The following is a 23,997-nucleotide window of genomic DNA, read 5'->3' as shown; positions in this document are numbered from 1 at the left end:
TGTCTGGAGGAGCCCTCCTGACCGGAGGGAGTGATGGGTGGGACCCCAGGGCCTATTTGTGAGGCAGCTGGATATCTGGTGGGTGGGACGCCCTTGGGGGAGGGTTCTGGCTGGAGGCACAGAGGTAGGTGGCTGTTGCCCTGTGGTGGTACCAGGAAGGGTCTGGGGAGAGGGACCCCAGGGAACTGGGTGTGGTTAGGACGGAGATGAAATCCGAGAGGACGGGGTGATACTGGTGGCCATGCCACAGCAGTTTGTCTGGAAGGAGACCTTCGGACAGCAAACACAGATGCCCCTCCCAAGGCCCGTGCTCAGGGTCTGAGCGTGAATGTGACTGTGGGTGTGATAGGCTGGCTGTGACTAAGTGTGGGGGGTGAAGGGGGTGCAGTTAATGTCTTTTCAGCTGGGGTAGGGAGTCGGTCAGTGGCCAATGGAGGAACTGGCCAGGAGGGATGCTGGGATGGGGCGGGGTTTGGCCTGACACCAAAAAGAAAAGGGACCCATATGCTGGAGACTGCTTTGTCACTGTGAGAAACGTCCAAACCTGTAGAGCGTTTTTATGAGTTTATTTGAGCCAAACTGACGTCAATTGCAGGGAAACAAAATCTCAAAGGATTGAGAAAACGCTCTGGAGTGAGTTTTACTTATTTACTTATTTTATGGGCTAGAATCGCAGAATCACGGGAGGAGACTGGGCGGGGTGGGGGGGTGTATAATGTGAAATCCGGGTGGGAGAAAGCAAAGCGGGGCAACCTGTGGGGTTGGATAGAGTAGAACGGAAAGACACACGTACGTTGGTGGGCGCAGGGCAGTTAAGTGACATTCACAGCACAGGGAGAGGGTGTGCGGACAAGAAACCATCCTTGTCTTGCTCTGGGTGTGCCCTGAGGGGACTGCGAAGGATATTCTCTGGCATTTCCGAGGTATGTTATCTTAACTGCAGGGGTGACCTTTGTCACTGGGAGCTCCAGGCCGAAGCACAGGCCTAGGCAGTGACGCCCGCCTTGACCCGGTTTAGTTGCGAGTTCCAGGGTCTGACCATCCTGGGCGGGCTTTCCATTGCCGAGCTTGTCAGGGTGATTGAGTGGCCCCTTTTCCTCCACAGCTTCCTCCCCCTCCCCCGCCCCCCCAGAAAGGGCCGGCAGACTCTAGGAGGGGCAAGGGGGCCGTGTCAGGGGGCAATGCCTGTGACCAGGTCCAGGATGGAGGGAGCCAACAGCGGTGGGTGTGGTGGGGGCACTAGAAGGTGGAGGGTCGGGGTGCAAGTGAGTGAACTGTGGTCATGGAGATGGTCACCTATGGGATCCTGGCCGCAGAGTGGGATGTGAGTGGTGGGGACGGTGGGGGCAGGGCACGCGTCCCCCACACCCCAGCAGGCCTGGAGCTGAGGGCCTGACATCTGGGCAGGGCAGGGGCTGGGGTGTGGGAAGGATACCCCCTGGGGGAGGATGTGGAGCCTTCTGACCAGGCCCAGCCCTGCTGACACACCATGGGCCTGAAGTTCCAGGGGCGGCCGCTGGGGGGCGCTCCAGGCTCGCGGGCGGACCCCGCCGTGAGTCCCGAGACTATTTACTGACCCTTATTTACATGAACTCATTTGCATGCTCCACCATCCGGAAGAGAACTGGGGGGTGCGTGAGTGGTTTGAGGTGCTGCTGTCTATTCCTAGGAGATGTGGGCCCATCGTGGCCACCTCCACCCTCCGAATCGGACGCAGGCCACTGCCCACCTTATGTGTCTGTACTTGAGGGTCCTACACATACGGGCAGGGTGGGGCAGCTGGACAGAGACACGCACAGGCCCACAGTGACCCCAGACAGCAGCCCAGAATAGGGCCCCTCGTGCAGGCCCGAGCCCCCCTCCCCTCCGCCAGGACGCAGACCTCACACACTGCACCGCCCAGCCCAGCCCAGCCCAGCTCGTGGGAGCAAAGGGAACCTGTCCCTGACCGGCCGCAGCCCCAGCTCCTATCCCTCCTGTCCCTGACAGCGCCCCACTCACCCCTTCACCCACCCCCTCCCCAGCACCTGCCGCCTACTCACCCACCCCCTCCCCAGCACCTGCCGCCTACTCTCCCCTCACCCACCTCTGCCCCAGCCCCCACCTCTACCCCTACCCCCATCTCCTCCCTAGCCACTACCTCCTGCCCGACCCCTGCCCCGCCTGCCCCGCGATCCCTTTTGTGCCGCCCTCCGCCCTCCTTCCCTGGCCGCCGCTGCCGCCGCCCATCTCCGCGCCGCGAGCCGCGACTCCCCGAGGACGCAGGGGGTCCCAGAGGCGCATCTTCCTTTGTCTCTGCTCCGCCCGCCCTGGCGCCCCTCGCCCCACACTCACGGCCTCAGCCCGGCGAAGGCGAGGGCGCGGGGAGCTGGCGCTGCTCGCCTGGAGGCGGGAGCCAGGCGCGGCCCTGCCTCTGCCGGGCCCGCTCTTTATTCTCTGCCGGTGACGCGCACGCTCCTCCCGCTGCTGCCATCGCGCGCCTCTGCCAGGGACCCGGCAGCCAGGACCCTCCGCGCCCTCGCCCCACCTCTGCCTCTGCCAGGACCCTCCGCGCCTTGGCGGGGAGAGGGGCGGCCGCCCCGCCCCCGCACCTCCGAGGGCCTACCCGCTGGCAGCCCCCTCCGACAGGTCGCTCCAGGGTAAAGCCGCTGGCAGGACAGGACTGAAAGGGATCGGCTCCGGGCTGCCGGGCCCCAGAAGACAGCCCTGCAGGGAGCTGCTGGCGACTCCGGCCGCGGGGATGGGTTGTGGACAGCAGAGGTGGCCACTGGCCCTCCATCCCTCCTCTGCCTCCCTCTGAGCCCCGTTTAGGATTTTACCGCGGAGGAATTCTGCACACCTCCCTCATGAGCCTGGAGGGTGTGGAAGGGGCTGGGTGCCCCCAGACTGGCTGGAGCTGAACTTTGAGAACACAGCTGCTGTCAGCTGTCCCAGGATTTTCAGAATGGGGGGAGTCGCCCTGGAGAGGCCCAGGGGCGCCCCGTGAGGCCCTCACACCCCAGGAGTGGAGGCTGCGGAGCCCAGGCCATGCCTCCTCCGCTGGTGCTGGAGCGGGACCCGCAGGGGCAGCGTGGGGTCTCGCTGCTGGTGCGCTACCTCATGATCCCCTGCAACGCCTGCCTGATCCTGCTGGCCACGGCCACGCTGGGCCTCGCCGTGCTGCTCCTCCTCAACGGCTGTACGTGGCTGCGTCGTGGCCACTGGCCGCCCGAGGGACCCTGCCCTGTGGCTGAGCTCCCCGCCCCAGCTGCCAAGGACTGGGGGACAGGCAGGGTCACCGAGAGGTTGCCAGCTGGGGTGAAGCTCCGAGGAGCCACCTGCATCTTCTGGGACAGGATGGGCCAGTCTGGATTCCTGGGTCCCTGGACGCCGTTCCTTGGACTCCCGGGGGGGCTGAACATCGTCCTGAGTGGCAGGGACAACTTTCTCGGGGGGCTGGGGAGGAAGGGGCCAGGTGGCTATGCTGGGAGTGGGGCTGTGGCAGGTGTGGACTGGGCTCACCTAGCAAGTAGGTGGCTGCCACAGGCCTGCAGCGGGGGCCCCACTGACTCATGTCAAGCCCTGACCGTGCAGCTGGAGGGCCAGAGGTGAGCCAGGGCCTCTGCCTTTGTCCACCCCAGGCCCCTGCCCGTCCTCAGGGCTCAGGGTGGGGCCAGGGAAGGGATGGGCAGGCAGGAGTGACCCCACCAGGTAGGGTGAAGGGACTGGTTTTGGAAGGGCCTGCTCATAGGGCCTAACTCGGAGATTTGTTTTCTTTTTCAGACAAACCGGGGACCCACTTCACACCAGTGCACCCGACACCTCCAGATGGTGAGTGGAGGCATCCATTAGTTACAGGCTGAGGTTGGGAGTCCATGCCTAGAGGGGTGATGGAACTTTTGGGGTCATGGGCCATTCTTGGGGTGTGTCTGGGGCAGGGAGGTGGCTAGACAAGGGACAAGGGACCCCGGGTTCCTTTCCAGGGAGTCCACAGAGCTGGGCAATGGAGGGCGCATGGGTCTGAGTCCCTGGGCCGGGCAGCCCCTTAGCCAGCCATGCACACAAACGTGGCTCTCACTTCTCTGGGAGTGAGGTCTGGAGCTCACAGGTTGAGATGGTCAGACAGGCGCAGAGGCTGGGAGCTGGGGGCCTTGGCAGGACCGACGACGCCTGTCTGGGAAGGGGTTGGGTTGGAGGGTCTGTCCCTGGGACTGAGCACGCTGGGGCCTGGCCTCTCGGGGCCTATGGGTGTGGGAGGGAGAGAGGAAGCTGTTAGGGCTGCAGGAGTGGCCTGCATTCGGGGAGGGGGCTCCCTGCTAGTCCAGTACCTGCCCAGGTTCACGGGAGTCGCCTGTTGGCATGTGGGATGGGCCGTGAGAGGAGGCAGGCCTGTGCTGGGCTGTGGGCAGGTGCCTAGGGCGGCTTGGACTTACAGATTGGGCTCCTGGGAGGACACCCTATCCCCTCTCTCGATGTCCTCATCTCCTCTCCTGACGCCTGAGGGCTGGTGTGTCTCCTGCCCTTTACACACCTTCCCACAGCTGCACACACAGGCCCCAGACCCGCATCCGATCCCATTGCACACTCGTCATCCCTCCCAGGCACACACATTGCACATTTGTGTTCACGGGCGGGACGTGGGGTGTCCTCTCCATCCCCAACCCACTTAAGACCCGGAGTGGAGTTTAATATGCGCACTCCAGCGGGCGGCTGTAAGAAACCACCACCACCTCCAGCGTTGCACATTGTGGGGGGGCCGTGGGCCTGCAGGGAGTGAGACTATGAGGGCCGTGGAGTGGCCAGAGACAGGCTCCTGCAGGAGGCTGGGCTGGGGCAGGGCCCGAGCGGACCAGTCAGGGCCACAAACCCAGGGGTATCTGGGTAGCACTGCATTTATGGGCGGCAGTTTGCATGGTGATGAGAGCTAATACAGGTATGCATGCGTGTGCGTGGATGTGTGATTGCACCTGCCTGTGCTCGTGGTCTCTGCTTGTGCAGCTTTTATGTCCAATCATGAACCTCGTCTTGAGGCTTTATGCGCCCTAGTCCCATGGAGGTGCAGGCGCATAAATGGACAGTCGGGAAGCGGGCATCAAGGGGTGCACGGGAGCAGCCCTCATCCCACTAACAGCCTGAGCGTGGCCTCGGGGACTATTTCAGCCTGGACAGGGGCCGAGTCCATTATGCTCCAAACCTCAGCTTTGCCCGAATCAAGAATCAAGTCACCGGATGCCACAACTGCCCTGGAGACTGGGAGAGCTCCCCCCTTCACAGCCGGGAGACCGCCCCTCAGGCTCTCATTCCGGGTGGGAGATGGAAAGGCTGGGACCTGGGAGTTCGTGTGGGGCCTCAGCTCGATGGCCCCCCAGAGGCATCCTGTCCTCCCCCCGCCCCCCGCCCTGAGCCACCTCCAGTCCATAGCTAGTCCCTGGGCACCAGTCCCTGCCCCAGCCCCTGCCTTCCCTCCATCCTCTGTGCACTGCCCCGGGACCAACGGGACTCCTCACCTTTCTCCCAGAGCTCTGTCGTGAGCGGCAAAGCAGATTCCTGGGCTGTGGAGAAAGGTGCAGGTCTTGGCAGGTCACCCGGAAGTAGGTGTCCTTGGCCAAGGGGTTAGACATTGGTAGGGGTCTGGCTGGACCAAGGTGACCAGAGGGGGAAAGAGGCTGAGCCCAAGGGCACCGACACGGCAGCTGGCCGAGGAGCCTGAGGTCCAGTGAGGTGCCCAGGTCCTTGGCCATGGGGTCAGGACCCTGGGAGAGATCTTGATCAGCAGGTCCAGTGGAGGCCAAAGAGAACGGTCAACTGGACATCAGCAGGTGCCAGTGGTTTGGCCTGGGGTCCAAGGGGCTTGGTTGAGAGAGAGACCGAATATGAGAGAAGTGATGGGGGTGGTGAGGAAGGTGACAGTGTGAAGAGGGGTCGTGGGTGGACACGGTTAGGAGTGGTTTGAGCCAGGGCAGGGAGGCCAACATAATGACGGCTCTTGCACCACAGTCATCATAGCTGGCAGCCTCACAGCTGGGCACTGGGTACCCCACAGCCTCGGCTCACGTTGGCCCATTGAACCCACAACAACCCCAAGGCAGGTCCCACTGGCCCTTTCCCAGGAGGCGCTGAGACGTGGCTAGTGAGATTCGGGGAGAGCCTGGCTCCTGGATATGATGAGGGATCCGAGGTGGGGGGTGGGGCAAGGGTGTGGCCATGGGAGGGACATCAGGCTGGGGTGTCCACGCTGGCCCCAGGCTCTGGTTCTGTCAGCCCATATGGGGTGGCAGGGGGGTGGGGGAGGTAGGGGGGAGACACCCAGGCAGACATGCAGGAGCCTGGGGCGGGCGTTGCTGTGGCAACAGCAACTCAGCTCGTGGGCTCCCCGCCCTCCGTAGAATTGAGGGTGCTTCCTCCCACCCTACTTTCTGAGTCTGCTGGGAGGTGATGGGGAACCCCCCCCCATTCCCCATAACTTATTCATGCTAATTGAACCCAGTTAAATATTTATGAGGTCCAGACAGCTGTGGCCTTTAATGCACCCCCCCACTTCGCCGCCTGTGGGTGTGCAGTCCTGGGCGGTGCCTGAGGAGTCCGCCTGCCCCCTGCCCTCTGGGCTGCTGCAAAGGTTCCGTGACAGGACGTGTGCTGGGCACATGCAGCTCCCAACTGCAAAGATAAGAACTTAGATGTTTACAGAAAAATGACGGGTCTGCAGGACCCCGTGCTGGGCCTCTGTGAGTGTGAGGGGGCGGGGACATTTGAGTGTGAGGGGCAGGACAGTACTGAAGTGGGGCACAGGAGGGCAGGTGGGAGAGGAGGAGGCGTGTGGGTGCCCAAGGGGCCCTGGGGAGAGATGCTCACAAGGCTGGGGAGGCCCTGGGGTGGGAGGGCAGGAGGGCTAGCCACACAGAGCGAGGGCCTGGGGGCAGCTGGCCTGGGGGGTGGAAGGTGATGGTGGGCAGAGGCAGGGCCCACGTGGGGATGGTCCTGGGGTTGGGGGAAGCCTCCGAGAAGCAGGAGGAGAGATGTGGGAAGATGGGAGCCAGGGGCAGCAGGGCGGGCGCTGGGTCCTGGCCTGAGCCAGAGGGTGGAGCTGTGACCAACCTCAGGTCTCCCGCCCCCGCCCCCAGCTGTGCCCTCGGGTGACCAGGAAAGGCAGGGAGTGGTCCGTGGGGGGTGGGAGGTAGCACGGGTCAGGGGCGTGGGTGGGCCAGGACAGTGAGGGGGTCACCTCAGGTGAGAGCCTTTGTTCTGCTGGGGGAAGGCTCCTGGGCGGTGCCTGCGACCGAGCCGGCCTGGGGCGGGCACTCCACGGGGCTTGTGGGGAGGTGTCCCCCACAGGGCGGCCTGGGCCAGGGCAAGGCTGGGGCTGGTGCGGCCCGTGATGGGCGGGGTTGGAGAGGGCAGGGGTCCTGTGAGTGTGCCCACGAGCATGCATGTGTATGTGGCCATGATGGGCACACATGGTTTCCTGTGTGAGTATGAACATGTGTGGACATGTATGTGCACATGTGACTGTGTCCTTGGAGTTGAATAAATGAACCGTGTGGATGCTGGACCCTGGACCCAGATGACTGAGCGGGGAGGGGTCTGGCAGGACGGCTCTGAGCCTCCTCGCCCGCCCCCGCCCCCGCCAGCCTGCCGCGGGATGCTGTGTGGCTTCGGCGCCGTGTGCGAGCCCAGCGTGGAGGGCCCAGGCCGAGCCTCCTGCGTGTGCAAGAAGCGCGCCTGCCCCGCCGTCGTGGCGCCTGTGTGCGGCTCCGACGCCTCCACCTACAGCAACGAGTGTGAGCTGCAGCGGGCGCAGTGCAGCCAGCAGCGGCGCATCCGCCTGCTCTTCCGCGGGCCCTGCGGTGAGTGGGGGCTGCCAGGGGCGGGGAGGGGGGAGAAGGGGGTTTGCCAGCCAGCGTGACCCACCCGGCCCCGCCCACAGGGCCCCGCGACCCCTGCTCCAACGTGACCTGCAGCTTCGGCAGCACCTGTGCACGCTCCGCGGATGGACAGACAGCCACGTGCCTGTGCCCGGCCTCCTGCCGGGGAGCCCCAGAGGGGCCCGTGTGCGGCACGGACGGCACCGACTATCGGGGCGAGTGCCAGCTGCTGCGCCATGCCTGTGCGCAACAGGAGAACGTTTCCAAGAAATTCGACGGCCCCTGTGGTGAGCTGCCCGGACTGCCCAGGTGGTGGCTCGCCCTGCCTGTGCCCACCGTCCCCTGCACAACCTCCGTGCGCCTGCCCCCGCGCCCTAGCCGCGCCCTAACCGCGCCCTCCCGCCCCCAGACCCCTGCCAGGGTGCCCTCAGTGACCCGAGCCGCATCTGCCGTGTGAACCCGCGAACCCGGCGCCCCGAGATGCTGCTTCCTCCTGAAAGCTGCCCTCCCCGGCGGGCGCCCGTGTGCGGGGACGATGGTGTCACCTACGACAATGAGTGTGTCATGGGCCGCACAGGGGCCGCCCGGGGCATCCTCCTCCAGAAAGTGCGCTCCGGGTCCTGCCAGCCTCAAGGTGGGTGGCTCACCCCGCCTGTGCCCGCCACCCCCTTCATGCCTCTCGGGTCCCCACAAACCACCTCAGGCGCCCATGGGTCCCCTGCATGTGCCAAGATCAGGGCCGTGGCACTCGGGCCTCTCTGATCTCATTGACCCCCCCCCCCCCGCCCCCACCCCAGACCAGTGCCCAGACCCTTGCAGGTTCAATGCCGTGTGCCTGTCCCGCCGAGGCCATCCCCGCTGCTCCTGTGACCGCATCGTCTGCGATGGGGCCTACAGACCTGTGTGCGCCAAGGACGGGCACACGTATGACAACGACTGCTGGCGCCAGCAGGCTGAATGCCAGCAGCAGCGTGCCATCCCCCCCAGGCACCAGGGCCCGTGTGGTGAGCACCGTGGGGGGGGGGTTGTGCCTGGAGCAGGCTGATCCCACGTCGGTCCCTGCCGCCATCATCACGCCATCTCCATCCGAGTCCCCTTCCTCCTGGGTGGCAGGCAAGGCGGGTCGCTCTGGGGTCTTGGCAGGGCTCTTCTCCGTCAGTGGGCTCTGCGGCCCCTGGGGGCATGAGCAGCCTCGGGGTCCCCTCTGGGCGGAGCTGGGTTTTGCGGGGCCAGCAGAAGGTGGGGCGGCTCTGTCCACGGGTCTGTGCATCTCTCTGCGTCCGTCTCCTGTCTGTCCTTCCTTCCCTCTCGGCTGCACCTCTTGTGTCTTCCAGCCTGACCCACGGGCAGGAGGACGTGCAGCGCCTGCCGCCGGGAGCCCGCGGTCTGAGGTCTGCCCCAGCGCGCGGGGGGGTGGCTCGCTGCTGCCTGGCTGTGTAGCCCTCAGAGCAAGTGGACAGACACCTCCCCGTGCGCCCTGGGTCTGACTCTGGGCTGCAGACTCTTCCTACCCACAGAGAGAGCCCCCACACATGCATACGTGCCCCAGGGACAAGGTCAGGGTCATGGCCCGGGAGGCTGGGTAAGCCCGGCCCTCATGTAGCCCAGAGAGCTGCCCTCCCTGGCAGGTGCCCGTGTGCGGGGACGGTCAGGAAACCCCGGTCCTGAGGGCAGCCCCACTCCACACGCCTGCAGGAGGCCGGGGCGTCTGGGTCTGTGTCCCTGTCCAAGTCTGTTACGTGTCTGTCCCTTTCTCTGCTGCGTCTGTGCCTTGGCCCAGCTCCTGGCCCTCTCTTCCCGCGCCATCCCCACCCAGGAGGGCCTGCTGCTCAGAGCTGGGGGCTTGTGCGTCCGTCCGCCTGGGGGTGGCAGGGCCCCCTGAGTGCCGTGTCCTCCGCAGATCAGCCCCCGTCCCCGTGCATCGGGGTGCAGTGCCTGTTCGGGGCAGTGTGTGCCGTGAAGAACGGGGAAGCAGAGTGTGTGTGCCAGCACACGTGTCCGAGGGTCTACAGCCCCGTGTGCGGCAGCGATGGGGTCACCTACGGCAGCATTTGCGAGCTGGAGTCCGCGGCCTGCGTCCTCGGGCGAGAGATCCTGGTGGCTCACAAGGGACCCTGTGGTCAGTGGCGGGCAAGGGGGTCTTGCTGGGGGCGGGGGTCCCAGTCACCGTGGTGATGGAGCCTCCTCCCTAGACCGCTGTGGGCAGTGCCGCTTTGGAGCCGTGTGCGAGGCCGAGACTGGGCACTGCGTGTGCCCCTCGGAGTGCGTGGCCCTGGCCCAGCCCGTGTGTGGCTCTGACGGGAACACGTACGCCAGCGAGTGTGAGCTGCATGTCCACGCCTGCACACGCCAGATCAGCCTGCATGTGGCCTCCGACGGACCTTGCCGTGAGTGGGGGTGGAGGGGGACTGTGTCCCCGCATCTCCCAGCTGGGTCTGCTGACCCAGCCGGGTTTTGCCCTCTGCAGAGACCTGTGGAGACACGGTGTGCGCCTTTGGTGCCGTGTGCATGGCGGGGCAGTGTGTGTGCCCCCGGTGTGAGCGCCCCCCGCCCGGCCCCGTGTGCGGCAGCGACGGTGTCACCTACCCCAGTGCCTGTGAGCTCCGCGAGGCCGCCTGCCAGCAACAGGCTCAGATCGAGGAGGCCCGGGCGGGGCCGTGTGAGCAGGGTAGGTGTGGCGCAGCCCGAGTGGTCTGCCTGGGCACCGGCTCCAACCAGCACCACACGGGTGACCAGCCCCCTTCCCACAGCCGAGTGTGGCTCCGGAGGCTCCGGCTCTGGTGAGGACGGCGAGTGTGAGCAGGAACTGTGCCTGCAGTACGGCGGCATCTGGGACGAGGACTCGGAGGACGGGCCGTGCGTCTGTGGCTTCAGCTGCCAGGGCGTCCTGAGGAGCCTGGTGAGGCCTCCCCCTCTCAGGCGCTGGGTGGGCAATGAGGAGGCGCCACGCCCCCCCACTGACACCCCCCCCCCCAGGTCTGCGGCTCCGATGGCGTCACCTACGGCACAGAGTGTGAGCTGAAGAAGGCCCGGTGCGAGTCCCAGCGAGAGCTGTATGTTGTGGCTCAAGGAGCCTGCCGAGGTGCGTGGCACGCGGGCTCTTGTGCATGTTTGCTGTTCGCTGTTCCCTTGTGTGCGTGTTCACAGGTGTGTGTGCACACAGATGTGAGGCGTGTGTGTGTGTGTGTGTGTGTGTGTGTGTGCTGGGGCAGGCAGGAGTGAACATGTGCTCTAAGTGTGCAGTGCTGGTGCATATGTATGTCTGCAACTGTCGTGTGTGGACTGGTGTATCACTGTTAGTCAACATGTGTGCACTAAGCACCTACTGTGCGCCAGGCTGGACTTCGGTGCAGGGAGTCAGCAAGGCCCACCCTCTGGGCACTTTCTTTTGGGGGAGACTGGTGGTGACCCGGTAAATATCACAGGTACACAGAGCCCACAAGTGTGTGCTCATGCGTGCACACCCCCTCATGTCTGCACAGCTGTGTGTGAATGTGTGTGGTTTGCAGGAACACCGGTCAGTGTGTGTGTGTGCCCCTGACCACCAGCAGCCCTGGAACACGTGTGCACATGGGGGGCTGTATCCGTGGGGAGGAAGAGTCTGCAATCCAGTCAGGCCCAGGGCAGGACGGGTTGCAGGGACACACTCACCCGAGTGTGTATGCCGCCCCGGTGTGTCCAGGGATGTGTGTCCTTGATCTTTGGGTGTTCCATGTCCTGTGTGAACAGACGTGTTCCTGTATGTGGTGTGGGATCCTCGCCTGTGGCCTGAGCTATAGGCTCCGGCCCCAATGGCAGTGGCATTAGGACGGGGACGGCGGGACCAGGGGAGGCGGAGGTGGAGTGGCCAGGCCCAGGGGGGTCCGCCCCACGTGGTGTCTGAACTCCCACCTCCTCTGCAGGCCCCACTGTGGCTCCGATGCCCCCGGCCGTCCCCCTGCACTGCACCCAGACCCCCTTCGGCTGCTGCAAGGATAACGTCACTGCTGCGCGGGGCGTGGGCCTGGCCGGCTGTCCCAGTGAGTCCCCAAGCCTGGCCCTGCCCTACGTCCACCCAAGCCCTGCTCGGTGTGACTGTCCCGCCCTGGCCTTGCAGGCTTGTGCCAGTGTAACCCCCACGGCTCCTACGGTGGCACCTGCGACCCGGGCACAGGCCAGTGCTCCTGCCGCCCGGGTGTGGGGGGCTTCAAGTGTGACCGCTGTGAGCCCGGCTTCTGGAACTTCCGTGGCATCGTCACCGACGGCCGGAGTGGCTGCACCCGTGAGTGACGGGCCCCACGGTCGGTCCTCAGTGGAGCCCTCCTGCCCGTCCCTGCCGTTGCTGTGCCCTGGGTCCCCCACGCGGGCTCTGGCCTGCCCTCACCTGGCAGGGGCTGGGCTCTGGGGCCAGTGGGGCGCCAGGCTCAGACCTCAGGTCCCCGCCCCATCCCCTCAGCCTGCAGCTGTGACCCCCGAGGTGCCGTGCGGGATGACTGTGAGCAGATGACTGGGCTGTGCTCCTGCAAGCCTGGGGTGGCTGGGCCCAAGTGCGGGCAGTGTCCCGACGGCCGTGGCCTGGGCCCTGCTGGCTGTGAAACAGGTGAGGGCCCTGCTGGTGCCGGGGGCAGGGAGGGGGAGCGGGGAAGGGGGGCCTGTGCTAGGGGTGTGGCTGTCACGGAGGCAGCCTCCTGAGCCAGGGGGGTCCCCTGTGTCTGTGCCAGACTCCTCGGCGCCCAGGACCTGTGCTGAAATGCACTGTGAGTTTGGGGCGTCCTGCGTGGAGGAGGCTGGCTCTGCCCACTGCGTGTGCCCAACGCCCACCTGTCCGGAGGCCAATGCTACCAAGGTGAGGGATGGGGTGTGCGGAGGGTGGGGGTGTAGGAGGGGAAGGGGCACCCCTGGCATCCTTGCCCTGTGCCCAGGTGTGCGGGTCGGATGGAGTCACCTACGGTAACGAGTGCCAGCTGAGGACCATCGCCTGCCGCCAGGGCCTGGACATCTGGATCCAGAACCTCGGCCCGTGCCAGGGTGAGGCCGCCCGAGCCCAGCACTGACCAGGAAGGCCCGACCTGCCTTGACGTGGCCTCCACCCAATTCTCCCCTCTCCTCCCCCACAGAGGCTGTGGCTCCCGGCGCCCGCCCCACACCCGTGTCTGTGGCTACCTCGGTGCGCTACCTGAGTGAGGCACCCCCGCCCAGCGCCCTCCCCCTGGCTCCCGGCAGTACCCCCCGCAGCCGACCCACCCCTAGACCCTCATCACAGCCTCGGACCACGGCCAGCATCCCTAGGGCCACTAGGAGGCCCGAGCTGACCGTCCCCCCCACGGTACCCCCCTCGGCAGCCAGCCTTGCCACAGCAGCTTTCAGCGAATCTGGCAGCGCCGACGGGAGCGGTGACGAGGAGCTGAGCGGGGACCTGGAGGCCAGTGGGGCCGGCTCGGGGGGTGAGCGTGGGCTCCGGGACGTGGGGGCAGGGCCCAGGGAAGCTGCACCAGCAGCTCAGCTCAGACCACCCCTCCCCAGGACCTGAGCCCCCCGAGGGTGGCGGCGAGGTGACCCCTGGGCCACCCATCGAGAGGGCTTCCTGCTACAACTCGCCTTTGGGCTGCTGCTCGGATGGCAAGACGCCCTCGCTGGACGCGGAGGGCTCCAACTGTCCCGGTGAGTGGGTGGCCGGGCTGGGGTGCAACGTGAGGCGTGGCCTGGACCCACCGGGGATGCCGTCTCCTCTGGAAGCAGGCTGCCCAGGAGGCAGGCCCGGGCCTTCTGGGGTTCCGACCTTAGCACACACGTGTGCATGGTCTGGGGGATTCAGCACACTCACACACACGTGAGGTCCTGGACCCCGCACACACGTGGGTGCCTAGGACCCCGTGGTAACCTGTCTCTCCCGTTGCACGCCGGCCTGGGTGCTGCCCCGAGGAGTCTGCCTGGTAACTGCCAGCTGCCCTACCCCGGCTCCCACTAACCTCATGACCATCCGACTAATCGCCACCTGCCTGCACCCGTGTGGCTTGCTGCTGGGGCTGTGCCCATGGCCGGCCCGGAGGCCGGGCGGTGCCAGGCAGGGCCTCACTGCACCCTCCCCCACAGCCACCAGGGCGTTCCAGGGTGTGCTGGAGCTCGAGGGGGTCGAGGGGCAGGAGCTGTTCTACACGCCCGAGATGGCCGACCCCAAGTCCGAGCTGTTTGGGGAGACAGCCAGGAGCATCGAGAGTGCAGTGAGTTCGTGGTGTTGGGTGGGGCACAGCCCTGTCTCCTCCCAGAGAAGCGCTGGGGTAGGGGGGCTGACGGCCACCCTGGGCGGCCCCTGGAGCACCCCTCCTCCCCCACAGCTGGACGACCTGTTCCGGAACTCGGATGTCAAGAAGGACTTCTGGAGCGTCCGCCTGCGGGACCTGGGGCCTGGCGACTCTGTCCGGGCCATTGTGGACGTGCACTTTGACCCCAGTGAGCCCCCCACCCGGTCTCTCCCAGGGGGATGGGCGCTGCACAGGCTCCTGTGCTCAGCGTCCCTCTTCCCCAGCCACGAGCCTCAGGGCGCCCGACGTGGGCCGCGCCCTCCTGCGCCAGATCCAGGCCTCCCGGCGCCGGCCCCTGGGGGTGCGGCGGCCGCTGCAGGAGCACGTGCGCTTCATGGACTTTGGTGAGCGCCGGCCTGTCCTGTGCCCAGCGTGCCCCTCCCTCCCAGCAGCCTCTCCTGGCGCCCTGCGGCCTGGCACCCTGACCATCCCCCTGCCTGCAGACTGGCTTCCTGCCTTCTTCACGGGAGCGACCACAGGAGCCACCCCTGCCGTGGCCACGGCCAGGGCCACCACCGTAGCCGCGTCCGCTGCCCCTCGGGCCCTCCACCCCAGCCACACAAGCCGGCCCGTGAGCAGGACCACAGGCCCCCCCACCACACGCCGGCCCCCCACCACGGGCCCCAGCCGTGTGCCCGGACGCCGGCCCCTGCCCCCAGGCGCCCAGCAGCCCCGGAGGCCCTGTGACTCCCAGCCCTGCCTGTATGGGGGGACCTGCTGGGACCAGGACTCGGGGGGAGCCTTCACCTGCAGCTGCCCAGCCGGCAGGGGGGGCACTGTCTGTGAGAAAGGTAAGGGCCATCCTTGCTGGGGAGGGACAGGCAGGCACTTGGGGCCAGGTTTGGGGGCTGAGGAGAGGGGGCTAGGCTGAGGGATCAGGGGGCGCGTTTCGGGCTGGAAGACGGGGCTGTGGGCGGGTCCTGTCCCCTCCACCTGGTGTCTGTCTCGCAGCGCTGTACCCCTCGGTGCCGTCCTTTGGGGGCCACTCCTTCCTGGCCTTCCCCACGCTCCGCGCCTACCACACGCTGCGCCTGGCGCTGGAGTTCCGGGCGCTGGAGCCCCAGGGGCTGCTGCTCTACAACGGCAACGCCCGCGGCAAGGACTTCCTGGCCCTGGCGCTGCTGGGCGGCCGCGTGCAGCTCAGGTGGGTGAGGCAGTGGGCAGGGTGGGCGGAGCCTCTGCAGCCGGGTGGGCAGCCGGCCATGGGCCTGGCTCCCTCTGGCTGTCCTGAGCACCCGCTTCCCCCGGCACCCCCAGGTTTGACACAGGCTCGGGGCCCGCGGTGCTGACCAGCTCGGTGCCCGTGGAGCCCGGCCAGTGGCATCGTCTGGAGCTGTCTCGGCACTGGCGCCAGGGTTCGCTCTCGGTGGACGGCGAGCCCCCCGTCCTGGGCCAGAGCCCCAGTGGCACGGATGGACTCAACCTCGACACAGACCTCTTTGTGGGTGGCGTCCCCGAGGACCAGGCCGCTGTGTGAGCATCCGGGTGCCCTGACCCCAGGCCTGACCTCTGGCCTTGGTCTTGGTCAGGCTTGTCGGCCGAATCCAGGAGGCCTAATTTATTCGAGGAGCAAAGGGGGAGGTGGATGGGGGAACGAGGGGGGAACACGACTGTGACCCTGATCTTAGCCCCAGCTCTTGCCCTGCTCCTGACTCTGCCCCATCTGGGGGTGGTACCCCGAGGCCTAGTGTGACCCCCAAGGAGGGGTGGGCTGACCTTTAGTCCTGACCCCGACCCTCAGCCCACCCCGTTTTGGGGTGTGGGGAATCACACTCACCACCACCATCCCCCCCCCCCCCCCGCCCCCGTCCTGGCGCAGGGTGCTGGAGCGGACGTCCGTCAGCATCGGCCTCAAGGGCTGCATCCGCCTGCTGGACGTGAACAACCAGCGCCTGGAGCTCGGCAGCTGGCGCGGGGCCACCGGGAGTGCCCACGTGGGCGAGTGTGCGGCCCACCCCTGCCTGCCCAGCCCCTGCCTCGGGGGGGCCCCATGCCAGGCCCTGGAGGATGGCAGATTCCACTGTCAGTGCCCCCCTGGCCGATTTGGTGAGGACGGGGCCGGGGCCGGGGCCAGGGGCCAGGGAGCACCTGTGTGTCTGCGGCAGCGGCTCAACCTCTTGGGGCCCCACCCTGTCTCCGTCCAGGCCCCACCTGTGCCGAGGAGAAGGACCCCTGTGACCCCAACCCCTGCCACGGGGCGGCCCCCTGCCGTGTGCTGCCCGGGGGCGAGGCCACGTGCGAGTGCCCCCTGGGACGAGGGGGTGCTCTCTGCCAAACAGGTGGGGGCGCCGGGCCTTAGGGCCGGAGGGAGGTCAGGTCACGCATTTGGGTTTGGGTTCTGCTCCGGGTTGGGCTTGGGGTTAGGCCAGGGGCTCACAGGGCGGTGGGGTGCAGGGGACCCCAGGGTCAGGCCCAGGGCCCTGTGTGACTCTCTCGTCCTCCACAGAACGGAGCGACCCCGGGCCCTTCCTGGCGGACTTCCGCGGGGTCTCCTACCTGGAGATGAAAGGCCTGCACACGTTCGAGCGGGACCTCGGGTCAGTGGGACGGGTGGTGCGGGCAGCGGTCCCCCGGCCCTCGGCCAGCCCGTGAGCGTCGGCACGCCCGCGCTGACCCCCCGTGGCCCCAGGGAGAAGATGGCGCTGGAGGTGGTATTCCTGGCGCGAGGCCCCAGCGGGCTGCTGCTCTACAACGGGCAGAAGACGGACGGCCGGGGGGACTTCGTGTCGCTGGCCCTGCGTGATGGACACCTGGAGTTCCGCTACGACCTGGGCAAGGGGGCGGCGGTCATCAGGTGTGCGCGTGGGGGGGGCCAGGGCTGGGGCTCGGGCAGCGTCATCGGGCCCCGTGTGGCGCTCATGGTGCCCTCTCCCCAGGAGCAAGGAGCCCGTGGCCCTGGGCACCTGGACCAGGGTCTCCCTGGAGCGAAACGGCCGCAAGGGCGCCATGCGTGTGGGCGACGGGCCCCGCGTGCTGGGGGAGTCCCCGGTGAGTGTCCGGCTGTGGGGCCCCCCCCTCCTCCCCCTCCTCCTCCTCCTCCAGGCGGCGTGGCAGCCCTCCCACGCGACTCTCACTGAACTGTTTTCTCTCCCGTCTGTCCTGTGCCTCTGTCTGTCCGCTCTCTGCTCTCTGGCCTTGCTCTGCAACCCCCACCCCGCTCTCCGGATGTCAGAAATCCCGAAAGGTACTGGGGCTCCCTGCTCGCTCATCTGCTGGTCTCTGCGCCTCCATCCCTCCCTCCGTGCATAGAGTAGCCCCTCCCCACTAAGTCCCATCGGCCACTTCTGTGGGATTAACTGCCTCCTAGCTGGGCCGGAGGGCGAGGGGGCCGGGCGGACGGGCGCAGCGTCCAGTCCCTGCCCCACAGGCGGCCCCACAGCCCCTCACCCAGCGCCTCCCGCAGGTGCCGCACACTGTCCTCAACCTGAAGGAGCCGCTGTACCTGGGGGGAGCCCCCGACTTCAGCAAGCTGGCCCGGGCCGCCGCTGTGTCCTCCGGCCTCGATGGCGCCATCCAGCTGGTGTGTGGGGGGGTCTCCTCGGGGGGCTGCAGGGCAGGGGCAGTGGGCAGGACGAGGCTCAATCCCCTGTCCCCCCAGGTCGCCCTGAAAGGCCATCAGCTGCTGACCCGGGAGCACGTGGTGCGGGCGGTGGACGTCTCCTCCTTCGCAGGCCACCCCTGCACCCAAGCCTCGGGCCACCCCTGCCTCAACGGGGCCTCCTGCCTCCCCCGGGAAGCCGCCTACACCTGCCTGTGCCCCGGGGGCTTCTCGGGGCTCCACTGCGAGAAGGGTGAGCACTGCCGGCCGGGCTGAGGCTCAGGGTGGACCCCCGAGGCCCACCCTCACCCCGACTGTCTCTCAGGGCTGATAGAGAAGTCGGCAGGGGACCTGGACACACTGGCCTTTGATGGGCGGACCTACATCGAATACCTCAACGCTGTGACGGAGAGGTAACGCCCCCTCTGCTCCGCTGTCCATCCATCTGTCCTGTCTGTACGCCGTTCAGGGCCAGACGCTGGCCATGCCACACCCGCTCGGCCGGCCCACTGCCCCTCCTCCCTCCTGCCTCTCACCTTCTCTGTCTCTTTGTTTCCAAGCGAACTGACCAATGAGATCCCAGCGTAAGTAGCACCTGGGCTCCTCCACCTCACTCGCACTCGCATCGTCTGTGCCTGTTCTCTGTTCCTCGCACCCGAGGCAGAGGCGGGACTTCCCTCCCCGATGGAGGATGGGCGGGGCTGTGTGTCCTGCACGGGCTGTTTCCCAGCATGGAAGTGGGAGCTACCCCTTCCGGGATGTGTGCTGAGGGCGGTCACCATCCACCCCTGAGCTGCTGCTCTCACCACATGAGCATCTGTGTGCGTGTGCGTGTGCGTGTGCGTGTGCGTGTGCGACGCTCCCATGTGTGCGCTGGGACGTCCGGGGTCTCCCACCAGGAGCCCTCAGTCTCCATTCTCCCCACCTCATTGCCTGCCTCCTGACCTCTGCTCCCAGCCTGGGCCACGCCCACCAGCTCTGTCTGCACATGCGAGTTGCACGTGTGTCATTGCCGGGCTCTATGAGGGGTGGGGCAGGTGGCCAAGGGTCCTCTTCCGAGGATGCTTGCTCCTCCTGCCTCCACCGTTGGAGAGGGGGCGTGGGGGCTGCTGCGGGCCACCCTGCACCACAGCCTTTGTCCCCTGCTCACCTGCCTCCCTCTCTTCCTGCTTCTAAGCCCCGAAGCTCCAGACCCCAGGGCCCTTCATAGGTAAGCACGTGGCACCAGCCCTGCCATCTGCCCGTCGCTCTGAGCTGCCCCTCTGTCCACCTCTCTCGTGTCTGCCGGTCTGGCCCTACCCCCGACTGTCCGTCTCTCAGCCATCTGCCCCACCATTGGCATCTGCCCCCTCCTTGCCCGCCCGCCCCCTGCCGCCCTCGGGGAGGCCTGACCAGCCCTCTGCCCCCCAGCGAGAAAGCGCTGCAGAGCGACCACTTTGAGCTGAGCCTGCGCACCGAGGCCACGCAGGGGCTGCTGCTGTGGAGCGGCAAGGCCACGGAGCGTGCCGACTACCTCGCACTGGCCATCGTGGACGGCCGCCTACAGCTGACCTACGACCTGGGCTCCCAGCCCGTGGTGCTGCGCTCCACTGTGCCCGTCAACACCAACCGCTGGTTGCGGGTCAGGGCGCACAGGTCAGCAGGGGCCCAAGGACCAGGGCGGGAGGGGCCTGGACCTGCCCTCAGGGCACACGGGGTCACTGGTGGCTGCCTGGCCCGAGGTCACAGCTGGTGAGGGGGAGGGACAGGAGGACCCCGCAGTTTGCTTGGGGAACCTGACCTGAAAGGGGTCCTTGCTGCTGGGACACGGCACCCTGACCTGACCCGACCCCCAGGCCCTCTCCTGGGGTCAGTGCCACCTTGTCCTGGCCCCGGGGGTGATGTGATGGGGCTCAGGACCTGGAGGCGGCAGGGTGGGCCCTCAAGTTACCTGATGGCTCCCCACCCTCACTCAGGGAACAGAGGGAAGGCTCCCTGCAGGTGGGCAACGAGGCCCCCGTGACCGGTTCCTCCCCGCTGGGCGCCACGCAGCTGGACACAGACGGAGCCCTGTGGCTGGGTGAGTGAGTGGGGGAGGCCGGGGGGTTGGGGGGTCTCAGAATCTGAGGGACAGACCCAGGGTGGTGTGGGTCCAGGAGGCCAGAACATCTCTGTTGGTCACTGGGTCCCCCCTGGGCACGAACAGGCCCCAGGTCACTCACCTGGGCATTCAGTGCTGGTGGGTCTCTGTGCCCACCGTGTCCCGGCCTGCCATTCCCAGCAGTGCCCCCTGTGCTTGCTCTGCAGGAGGCCTGGAGAGACCGCCCGTGAGCCCGGCCCTGCCCAAGGCTTACGGCACGGGCTTCGTGGGCTGCCTGCGGGACGTGGTGGTGGGACAGCGGCCGCTGCACCTGCTGGAAGACGCCGTCACCAGGCCCGAGCTCCGGCCCTGTCCCACCCCCTGAGCCCGCGCAGCCCGCCGCCCACCCTGCTGTAATTATTTTATATTTTTGTAAACGTGTTGCTTTTTTGATATGATTTTCTTGCCTGTGTTTTGGCCGCAGGGACGCTCGGCCTGGCCTCCCTCCCGTCAAGGCAGGCGAGCTGCAGAGGCAAACTCGGGCCGTGGGACTCTCGGGGCTGATGTGGCCACAGGGAGGGCGTGGCTCGGACAGCAGCCTCAGGACACATCCTCCGCCCGGGCCACCATGTCCAGTCCCTCCCGCTGGGCTTCCCTGCCTGTCAGCAGACCCCCCAGCACATGGAGCTCCACCCGACCAGTCTGTGTCCCCAGAGCTGGGAGCTGCTGCCCAGGTGGAGGGGACCCTCCCAGGCCTCCCCTGAGCTAGACCTCGTCCCGCGGGGAGGGGGCAGCCTCACCAGGACTGGCCTCGAGCCTGGCGGCCCCCCCGGGCCTCCTGGGCCAATACTGTGACTTAGAGGTGACGTTCCTGCTGGGGCCACCGGCACCCCTGCCCTCGCGGTGTCCGCCAGCCCCCGGGTGCTGGGGGCAGAGGCCAGGCCCAGGACTGTCCCGGGCCCTGACCTCAGCTAGCCCTGCCACCGGGGATGTGGCTGTGCCCCTTCCCGACACCTCGGGGCCCCGTGAGGAACCCTGAGGGAGTGGGCCAGTGTGGCGTGGTCGGTGTCCATTGCCTGCGCGCCTGGGCAGCCAGCGTCCAGGCCTGACCACCAACCAGAGTTCTCAGTGCATTGATTTTACTTGACGTCTGGGGAGTGGGGCTCAGGACAGCAAACCCTCTCCCGTCCTGGGAGGAGGGGTGGGTGTCCTTGTTGGAGAATGACGGAGGCCGGCCAGGCGTCTGACCGAGGCCCAGGAGTGGGTGCAGGGACAGCAAAGACGTCTGCGAAGCTAGAAACGCCTTAACCTGCAACATCGCGTCTCATCCCCACCAGCCTGTCCCCTCCTGCACCTAGACTGGGGCGTGGCAGCCCCAACTCCCACAGCTGGGCTGGGATGTGGGGCCCACAGGCTGAAGGGAGCCCCGTATGTCACATTACTAACACCCCCAGTCTGCCTGTCAATCACCGTGAAATAAAGTCTGAACGTGTTAAAGGTGCTGGTCTGTGTATCCCCCCCCCCCCCCCCCCCCCCACCGCGCTGGCTCCTCTCCCGTGGCTTTTCTTAGGCCTCGGGCGCCCTTACAGCCTCAGACGGAGGGGGCCCTGTCCTGGGGTGGGGCTGCCTGTGGCGAGGAGACCCCCGCAGTGAGACTGGGCACACGGTCAGGAGCTGGTGGGGCAGAGCCTTGCAGGCAGCACCCCGCACACTGCCCTGGTGCGCGCGTGTGCACGCGGTCAGCCATTTCTGTGTCTGAGCACAGGGTGGGGCAGGAGCTGTCAGGAGAGCGGGCCTTGGGGGAGCGAGGAGGGTGAGGGTGGCAGGGAACCCTCTTCACTGGCCCACCCTGTGCTCAGACACCTCGGCCTGTGGGAGACCCTCAATGGAAGCCCGAGGGGCTGGGCCTGTGGAGCAGCTGTGAGCCTCGAACCAGGAGCAGGAAAGAAGGGGGGCTGTGTGGCCTCCGCCCGGGAGCTCCTGGCTTTTATTCAAGGGAACTGTTTTGCCCGGCCGGCGGGGCTCGGTGGTTCAGCGTCGACCTATGAACCCGGAGGTCACGGTTCGATTCCCGGTCAGGGCACATGCTCGGGATGTGGGCTCGATCCCCAGTGTGGGGCGTACAGGAGGCAGCCGGTCCATGTTTCTCATCATGGATGTTTCTCTCCCTCTCCCTTCCCCTCTGAAATCAATCAATCAAAAAAGAGAACTGGGTTGTGGTTTTTTTATTTATTTTGTGTTGATAGAAAAAACACAAAATGAAAATAAAAACACCCATAAGCTCAGGTGACCCACCTGCTGGCGGCGTCCACAGTCTCCTCCCTGAGTCACTAACTGCTTGTTCAGGGGGAGCGTGGCGCTCCTGGGTGTGACGGCCCAGGCGGCGGGAGGGGCTCTGCAGAGGAGGAGCAGCTGTGGGTGGGTGCAGGGTGGACAGGCCACTGGTCCGGTGGTGGGCCCCTCCCACCTGCACCCTCCTGGAAGGTGGTGCCCACAGAGCAGGACCCGTCCGGTACGGTCACGCCGAGGTATCCGGAAGCGCCCTCTGGGGCACCCCGCAGTCTGAAGCTCAGCGCCTCGAAAACCTGCTTTTACCTTAACTTCCTTGGCGATGTCAGACGTGCTGGCGCGTCACCTTTGAGGAAGTGGGGTGAGGTGCAGCGGGGTTTGGGTGAGGGGGGCAGAGATGACCTGGTGCAGGTGAGCACCCAGCAGCCGCTGCCGCTGCCGACACCCCAAGAGACGTGCTTGGGGGATGCAGGCGAGATGCCACCGGGATGTCCTGCCCTTTGGGCCCCGTTGCCTCCAGGCCTGGCGTCCTGACACGGTTCCCACACCAGGCCAGATACCTCGAGGCCAGCCTCACAGCGGCCGGCGTGGGAAGGACGTTTGCTGAGGGAGCCGGGCCTGGGAGGTCAGAGGTGCTGTGACCCGGGGGCAGCATGTGCCCTGCAGGGGGGGTGACAGTGTCTCAGGCGGGAGGGGCAGCGGGGTGAGGACAGTGGCAGGCCTTCCCTCTCCCCCATCCAGACCCTCGGCCCTGCTCCAGGGTCCCTCCGGCCACCTGGGAAACCCCCCATTGTCTTCACCAGCAGAGAGGTGTGGCCAAGGAGCCTGGAAGCCTGGTGAACCTTGAGCTCGGGCAAAGGTCAGAGCTATGCACTGACTGTTGAGTCGAGACAATGGTAGCTGAAGCAACTTCCCGACCAGATAGTCATGTAAATCCTTACTGATAAGATAGTCTGTCTGTTACTGGAATTGCCTGCCTAAGGGCTATAGGTGTGTCCCAACTGAATGAAAGGATGGCAAGGCCTGAGCACAAGTGGAGTCCTTCCTCTTTCTTTGGGCTCCCACCTGGCCCCCCAATTTCCAAATTATTATTTCTTGTCTCATCTCTGTCGTTTGTGCATGGCCTTCTCCAGAGCCTGAACCCTGAACCACGCGGGATGTGGGTCATCACAGCCACCAGAGATGTGTCCCACCTGGTGGGTAGCCCTCCCCTCCCTGGGCCTGACACCAAGGGCAGAGCTGGGGGTCTCCAGGAGGGTCTAGTCTCCCCTCCAGACTCAGGCCCTGACCCTGCCTACCTGAGGCAGCAGCCCTCTCTCAACAAGCTCCCTCCCATCAATGCCTCTTAAGGGCCAGGGTCGGGGGTAGGACCCCAGCAGGGAAGTGTCTGAGCTTCCTGCCTCCATGGAGAGTGTGACCGGAACTGGGCACTCCCTGCCCTTTCTGCCGATCTGGCTCCCTGGGAGTGCAAGCATGCGCTCGTGCGCGCGCGCGCACACACACACACACACACACACACACACACACACGTGTGAGCTCTGATGCTAGCATGCATGTGCCTGTCAGGGGGAGCCACACAGGTGTAACACACGTGTCACTACTTCCTGGCACTTGGCACACCCCTCTTAGGCTTGGTAAGGGTGGAGGTCACAGGAGGGGTCACCCTATGACCCTGAGTGACCCCTAGATCACTGAGGGGCTGGACAAAGCCTGATCTGCGGGGCACAAGGGGGTTTCCCTCTCCCTGAGCAACATCCTCAGTCCCCACCTCCCCCCAGCAGCGCCTCAGGGGTGAGGGGCCCAGGACCCTACAGGGTGTTGTGAGGAGGCTGCTGGCACAGTGGCCTCTGCAGGATTGTGGCTGAGAGCTTCGGCCTGCGGACCAAAGGGTCCCGTTCAGTACCACTCAAGGGCACGAACCTCGGTCACAGGCTCCTCCCTCGCCCGGGCCCTGGTTGCGGGCGTGCAGGAGGCAACCAGTTGACGTGT

General features: G+C 66.3%; 1 protein-coding gene across 2 annotated transcripts in view; it reads left to right on the top strand.

Moving 5' to 3' along the window:
- The window catches only part of AGRN (agrin), a 32,372-nt gene extending 11,152 nt beyond the window's left edge, over positions 1-21,220 (top strand). Inside the window, exons 3-37 of one of the 2 annotated variants that reach the window (XM_079776099.1) lie at positions 3,763-3,810; positions 7,608-7,823; positions 7,904-8,128; positions 8,251-8,475; positions 8,639-8,845; positions 9,742-9,960; positions 10,034-10,228; positions 10,309-10,509; positions 10,592-10,740; positions 10,818-10,923; positions 11,744-11,860; positions 11,938-12,102; positions 12,277-12,420; positions 12,542-12,666; positions 12,743-12,848; positions 12,938-13,264; positions 13,344-13,481; positions 13,914-14,041; positions 14,156-14,270; positions 14,347-14,466; positions 14,566-14,913; positions 15,074-15,266; positions 15,380-15,595; positions 15,942-16,168; positions 16,267-16,401; positions 16,569-16,659; positions 16,752-16,916; positions 16,999-17,110; positions 17,526-17,642; positions 17,721-17,913; positions 17,986-18,073; positions 18,838-18,870; positions 19,071-19,295; positions 19,616-19,719; positions 19,947-21,220. In XM_079776099.1, the coding sequence (XP_079632225.1) occupies positions 3,763-3,810; positions 7,608-7,823; positions 7,904-8,128; positions 8,251-8,475; positions 8,639-8,845; positions 9,742-9,960; positions 10,034-10,228; positions 10,309-10,509; positions 10,592-10,740; positions 10,818-10,923; positions 11,744-11,860; positions 11,938-12,102; positions 12,277-12,420; positions 12,542-12,666; positions 12,743-12,848; positions 12,938-13,264; positions 13,344-13,481; positions 13,914-14,041; positions 14,156-14,270; positions 14,347-14,466; positions 14,566-14,913; positions 15,074-15,266; positions 15,380-15,595; positions 15,942-16,168; positions 16,267-16,401; positions 16,569-16,659; positions 16,752-16,916; positions 16,999-17,110; positions 17,526-17,642; positions 17,721-17,913; positions 17,986-18,073; positions 18,838-18,870; positions 19,071-19,295; positions 19,616-19,719; positions 19,947-20,104 (5,681 nt within the window). In that variant the 3' untranslated portion in view covers positions 20,105-21,220. The remainder of the gene's footprint in view (positions 1-3,762; positions 3,811-7,607; positions 7,824-7,903; positions 8,129-8,250; positions 8,476-8,638; positions 8,846-9,741; positions 9,961-10,033; positions 10,229-10,308; positions 10,510-10,591; positions 10,741-10,817; positions 10,924-11,743; positions 11,861-11,937; positions 12,103-12,276; positions 12,421-12,541; positions 12,667-12,742; positions 12,849-12,937; positions 13,265-13,343; positions 13,482-13,913; positions 14,042-14,155; positions 14,271-14,346; positions 14,467-14,565; positions 14,914-15,073; positions 15,267-15,379; positions 15,596-15,941; positions 16,169-16,266; positions 16,402-16,568; positions 16,660-16,751; positions 16,917-16,998; positions 17,111-17,525; positions 17,643-17,720; positions 17,914-17,985; positions 18,074-18,837; positions 18,871-19,070; positions 19,296-19,615; positions 19,720-19,946) is intronic. The other variant, XM_079776100.1, reaches the window with a different exon arrangement.
- The last annotated feature ends 2,777 nt before the right edge of the window (positions 21,221-23,997 follow it).

The sequence above is a fragment of the Cnephaeus nilssonii genome (genome assembly GCF_951640355.1).
Source record: "Cnephaeus nilssonii genome assembly, chromosome: 7".
In the NCBI taxonomy this organism is placed as follows: Eukaryota; Metazoa; Chordata; class Mammalia; order Chiroptera; family Vespertilionidae; genus Cnephaeus; species Cnephaeus nilssonii.
The sequence above is the reverse complement of the archived record's forward strand: the minus strand, read 5'-3'. Positions and strand labels throughout refer to the sequence as shown.